Below are 6472 nucleotides of genomic sequence, written 5' to 3'. Positions count from 1 at the left end.
TCAAGAGGATTGTCTCCTTGATTCCTCGAGGACAAGGAATCTTAAGTGGGGTGGATTGTTACGATCACAAAACTTATGTGCCACGTCACCTGGAGCATTAAATGAGAGAGAAGGAAAGCCGAGGGGTCTAAATGCAAATGAGAGAGAACGAAAACAGATTGGGTATAAATTCATAGACTCTCATCTTTAATAGGTCGTGAAAATAGGGTGTTAGCTTGCGAGCTAGGGTCATCGTGAGAATCCGGTGATCCGGTGATTCTCCGTTGAACTTGGGCTGAGGATCGTGGATCCGAAGCATTCCTATCAGTTCTTCTATCGTTGAATCTTTCGTTCTAGTATCTCAATTCCTTTTGTAGTTGTGTGTAAACATTCTGTTCCAACAATTATCAATACATTTCTTATCTAGATCTTTCCTATTTGAGTTTGCACATTTGATTTTGGTTTAAGTTGCATCAAATCATGGAGGTGATTATCGATTGGAGCTCTTCTTATGGCTTGGTCTAGCAGAAAAAGGATGCAACAAAAACGAGACAACAATTTACGTGGTTTGGTTGAATCAACCTACATCCACGGGCAAAGAGCAATTCTTTATTCAATCAATCGAAACTCCAGACAAAAATCCACCACATTCAATTACAGAATATACACTCATGAAGCTGATCTCAACAACTACAAGAAAACTACTTGAATCTTGAATCGACTTCCTCACAAAGAAAATGTATTTCTCCACTGAACTCTCTATTCTTCTCAACTGAATCGAGCAGCTCTCAATGTGTGTGTAGTTATGAGCTGAATCAGCTCAACCCCTTTCCTATTCACAACAGAAAGTAGCAATTGGGAATGTTTCACTTTTAAAGTGTTTAATTACTCCATTCTACACCAACCAATCTAATTTCATGTTCATTGTATACCACTAAACCTCTCACACACCTTAAAGTTATATTAGCAATGGAGGTTATTTGATACATGCATGTGACTAGGATAGTAGGATGTATATATGTATATATATTGAGAGAGATGTGATCAATTGCTACCTACAACTAATTTAACATCATAAGATTTGAAAGATCTAATGGTCTATAAATTGCCACATGTAAATTCGTTTTTTATTTTTTTAATATTAAAAACTCTAAATTTAGGGTTCAAGATCAAAATGTTAATATAGTGAATTGAATATATCAATACCATGTCTTGAATATGTCAACACAGTTTCATATTAACATTTTACATGCATTAAGTTGACATATTTTGTTAGTTATATTGACATTATCTTCTTGACAAAAAAATACGAAAATTCTTAAATAAAATTTCAAATTATGATCTCGGAACATATGTAATTGAGATCTCGTTGGAATCCTTATTAAATTATCTTTAATTTGATATATGTTTGATACGCTCGGATTTTGCACTGTTTTAAGGCCATTATTTGGTCCGCGTCGGAAAAATGTGCTTGGAAGAGAAGTCTCGTCCGGCAACCGCCGGAAGATGTGCGGCGGTCCGCCGCCGAGGGAACAGACTCTCTGGACTCCAACGCGGCGACCGCCGGCCAAGGTGCGGCGGCCCGCCGGAGAAAAGGCGGCGAATCCAGAAGCCCTAGATTTGCGCCCAGTTTTACCATATTTTGGAGATTTTTTTCCTTCTACAACAAGGCATGACTTTTCCCTATAAATAAGGCCTCAAGCTTCATCAAAAACAGAGAACTTCTACTTGCAAAATACTTCATAGAGATCAAGACCTAGAGTACTTCATTGGTACAAGGACTTGGAAAAGGATTTCAAGAACATCAAGAACGACAAGGATTCAACCCACGGGTTTTATTTGCTTTAGTTTTATGTTCAAATTGTCTTCCCTTCAATCTATGTTTTTAGCTTATTCAATTATGTGTAACTAAACTCATAGGATTCTAGGGATGTGTTAGTAACAACTTTGGTTATACAAATTCCTTTTTCTATCTAATATCCATTTTGTTTTTACTTTGTTTCTTCCCTAAGTAGTTTTGATGCTGCATGATTGAGTGACACAATTGTGTATGATTTAATATAACTTGCTTCATAACTGTGACAGAGTTCTAGCGAGTTAGATTCACTTAGTAGACACTACAGTTAGCTTCCCTTAAAACGGCACTGTTAATTGAGAGTGAGGACTTCTCAAGGGTCTTAGGAGCTTTTTGGAGTTACGTGTTAGGATTGACAACCCTAATCTTTTAATCAACATTTGTATCGCATGAGCATAAGCTAGGTGACTCATCCTTTCAAAGTATAAACTGTGCTAGGGTATTGTAGTTGGAATTTTGTATAACCATAACTGTGAACACACATCCCTGGGATTCCCTTATCTCTATCGTCTTTCTCTGTGTTTTATTCGCTTTTTAGTTGGTCTATGCTTTCTATTGTTTTTAGTTTTTCAAAAGTGTTCAAAACCCAATTGTTTTTCCAGATAGTATTTGAGTCTTAGTAGAGGATAGACACTTTGTGTTCGTCTTCCCCGTGTTCGATATCCGGTACTAACCTTTAGCTATACTATATATACTCTGTATACTTGCAGGTTTATTTAGTGCTAATAAAAAGTTCATCAGTTTTTGGCGCCGTTGCCGAGGAAGACAATTCACTTTGGAGTGATATCTTCAAACAGATAATTTTGCTACTTTGGGAAGGGGTTCTTGCAGGTTTTGTATGTGAACGCGCTCTGGGAAGGACAACCTAGAACCGCTCGATTTAGAACTTGAGAGAACTCGTAGGAAAATAAGAAGTGAAAAAGGATCAGGAACAATGGGTGACCGAACGGACATCGAAAAACTGCAGGAAATGGTGAAGCTACTGATGGATGAGAGAGATGCGGAAAGGGCGGCCCGAGAGGCTCTGGAAAAGAAGAATCAGGAGATACAACCCGTGATGAACATGTTCAATCATGGGAATATGATTACCTTTCCCGAAGGACCTCGTATTGACGCTAATAATTTCGAGTTACGCATGCCCCTTATTCAAAGGGTCGAGCAAACTCCTTTTGCAGGTAGGGCTACAGAGGATGCTAACCGCCATCTCTCCAAATTTGTGGAGATCGCAAACACTCTCAAACTGAACGGTGTCGACGACGATGCCATAAGGGTAAGACTCTTCCCCTTTTCATTAACTGATTCTGCTAAAGAGTGGTTTGAATGTATGCCCAGAGAAAAGGTCTCCACATGGAAGGACATTGTAGCTGCCTTCCTCGACAAGTATTATCCGCCGGGCACAATTTTGAAGCTCAAAAGCGAGATCTTCCAATTCATCCAAGGCCAGGACGAACCCCTCTATGAGGCGTTTGCTCGTTTCAAAGCCCTTCTCCGAAAGTGCCCTAACCATGGTTTCACCGTGGACCACCAGGTAGGGATTCTCTATAATGGGTTTAACGAGAAAATTTGTGCTATGCTTGATTCAGGTGCAAATGGAGGGTTCTTAAGGAAGTCAGGTGAGGAAGCCATGGCGGTGATAGAGGAATTCGCCACCAACAGCAGGGGGTGGTCGAAAGAAAGGCATAGCCTAAAAAGGATAGCTGCAGTTGAAGAAGCCGAGGAAAGCTCCTTTGCAAAGGAATTGGCCGAGCTTCGAGTTAGGGTGGACCAAATGGATTCATCAAGGAAGGAGGACCCGATTCCACCAACCTCCATTATAGCAGTCTCTAAGCCTGAAACTCCTACCCCGACAGTGGAAGAAATCAACTACATGCAAGGAGGCGGCCCCAATAGAAATTACAACAACAACTATCACCCTAATCTCTCTTATTCTAACAATAATTACTTGCAACCCCCCTCAGGATTTAATGTTAGCAAGGGAGGAGTAGTTGAGACACTCAAGAAGGAGGAAAAGTATGAACAAGGGATCACAAGGATCTTGGAGGTAATCGCGCAAGACAGGAAGGTTAATGACACCAAGATCGGAGTGGTTGAAGCCAGAATAAACAACCTCGAGCAGGGAATGAACACGATCTCGACTGCCATAACCAACATCAACACGCAGATGGAGCAAATCCAAAAGAAGTTAGATGAGGACAGGGCAAAGGCAGCCGCACTAGTGGACGACGTCAACAAAAAGTGGGTGGCAAAGCAGAAAACTGGGGACTGCCCAGACGCCGGCGAACCGCCGCACACCACGCGGCGGACCGCCACTGAAGCCCAGAATGGAGTCTGCCCAGCCGCCGGCGGACCGCCGCACACTACGCGGCGGGCCGCCACAGAGAAGGCAGAAGCACCCGCTCAGCAAGGACTCGTGCGGCATAATGGGATTGTGCTACCTTTCCAGCCAAAGAGGAAGTTTAAGCTCGAAGAGCAGTTCAAACATTTTTTGAACATGTTTTGTAAAGTTCATACTAACATTCCTCTAGTTGAATCGTTGCAGGAAATACCTAAATATGCGAAGCTACTAAGGGAGGCAGTGATGAGAAAGAGAAAGCCGACAAAAGCCGACCTTAAGCTACCACATCATTGCAGCGAGATCATCCAAAAGGAGAAGGCAGTGAAGCAAAGAGATCCGGGCCAATTCATTATCCGATGCCGGATTGGAGAGGGAAAGGTTGACAAGGCCCTATGCGATCTAGGATCTTCCATCAATCTCATGCCACTGAAGTACTACGAAAAGCTCAACATTGGGCCACTCAAAACTTCAGACGTAACACTCAGGTTGGCCGATAACTCGACCATAAAAACTTTTGGTATGATTGAGGATGTCTTAGTGAAAATAGATGATTTCATTTTTCCCGCCGATTTTATTGTGCTTGACATGAAAGTAGACAAGAATGTCCCTCTAATCTTAGGGAGAGATTTTCTCGCTACTTGCAAAGCTTTGATTGATGTAGGTCGTGGCGAGATCACAATTAGCGATAACCATAGCCAATCCACCTATAAGATCGAAAGCGAGATGCTCAAGTTTGAGGAAGCAAAGTAGGCAAAGATGGAACGGCAGTGTAGGGCAATCATGGTCACGGATTTGACCAAACCTCAAGACCCCTTTGAAGTGGAGGATCCTACTACCTCCACTATCTACATTGTCAACGAGGTAAGACGTTCTCCCAAAAAGGACGATACTAACCCCTCCACCTCTATCCCGCAGAAAAAGAAGCAAAAGAGGAAGAAGGCAACCAAGGAGGACCCCGAGATTTATGTTATCAAAACAAATAAGGGGAAATACAAGTGGTGGAAGAAGCTAGGGACCAAGTTGCTCCCTATGCCCATTTTCAACACTAGGGTCGCTGATCCGCCCAATTAGTGGGCCACTTCAAGTCGAGCTAACGACTAAAAACAAAAGCGCTTGTTGGGAGGCAACCCAATTTTTCGTTGATTTAGTTATTTTCTTTTATTTTTTTCGTTTTCGTTTTTGTAAAAAAAAAATATAAAAAAAAAATTAATTCAACGCATGGCGGTCGCCGCATTTAACACGGCGGTCGCCACACGTATTTTCACATGTGCAGGATAGGATGGGCTTAGGGCAGGCTTAGGGCGGGCCGGATGAACCGCTGAATGGGCCGCGGCGGCCCGCCAGAAATCGCTGTTTTAGAACGCCCATGCGGCGGCCCGCCGCGCGCAGTCCAGAAGACGGGAATGCAGTTTAAAAGGTAAGTTTTCCATTCTTTTTCACATTCCTTCTCAAATTCCTTCCTTGCACACAACCCCCACCTTTATAAATCACCAATTTCACACACCCACACCATAATTCTCTCAATTCTCTTCAAGTTTAGAGTTCTTCATTCAATTCTCAATCAACACAAGGTATGCATCCTAACTAAATTTATGAGTTTTGTTCTATGGATTTAAGCATGTTTTGGATGAATTGTTCGGTGAAAACTCTTATTTTATGATGGGGGATGATTGTGTATGCTTATTTATGGATTTTCATGGTGATATTGTGTTTTGGTGATAAGTTTTGAAGCTTTGTGAATAGTGATTCCTTCTTGTTTCTACTTGTTTTTATGTTGCAATCATGTTCATAGCATTATGAGGCTATTATTACTTCCATGAATTGCAATACTTTAGTATCCTATAGAGATTGTTGATATGTATTGATCTACTGTTGATACGTCTCTGCATGGGGGATGAATTCACATTGGGGGATGGATTTGTGTTTCCTAGTTTGGATAATTATGTTTTATATGTTTCCACGCTACCATCTAGGAAGTTTTATACACCTAAGCTTGCACTTACATGTCTTACATGTTGATCCTTTGGTATTGATTATAAGAGTGCAAATTTGGGGGAACCTTTGATTTTCCCATTATTGGTATACTTTCTAATTGTTGTACTTCTCGTTTGTAGGAATATGGGATCAAAGGGAAAGCCCGAGAACGCGAAGAACTACGGCATTAGCCTTGCCTCGGACGAGCAAAAGGCTATGTGGAAGAAGTTGTCGGCGCGAGAGACGGCGCCTTCGCGGTATCCCCACGATTTCCCTCTTCAAACTTTGGGAATCGCGGAGGACTTTTGGGCATTATGTGATGTAGGTGA

At 41.8% G+C, this 6472-nt stretch overlaps 1 protein-coding gene across 1 annotated transcript; it reads left to right on the top strand.

The window, feature by feature from the left end:
- Positions 1–2768: 2768 nt before the first annotated feature.
- LOC125194795 lies at positions 2769–4919 on the top strand. Its single transcript, XM_048093016.1, has one exon. The coding sequence runs from the start codon at positions 2769–2771 to the stop codon at positions 4917–4919; it is 2151 nt and encodes a 716-aa protein (XP_047948973.1).
- The last annotated feature ends 1553 nt before the right edge of the window (positions 4920–6472 follow it).

Source organism: Salvia hispanica, chromosome 6 (genome assembly GCF_023119035.1).
Source record: "Salvia hispanica cultivar TCC Black 2014 chromosome 6, UniMelb_Shisp_WGS_1.0, whole genome shotgun sequence".
NCBI lineage: Eukaryota > Viridiplantae > Streptophyta > Magnoliopsida > Lamiales > Lamiaceae > Salvia > Salvia hispanica.
Note: the sequence above shows the minus strand (reverse complement) of the source record. Positions and strands in the feature narration are given on the sequence as shown.

Bases quoted from the DNA above. Each gene is read 5' to 3' on its own strand.
- LOC125194795 (XM_048093016.1), top strand. From the start codon at position 2,769: ATGGGTGACCGAACGGACATCGAAAAACTGCAGGAAATGGTGAAGCTA.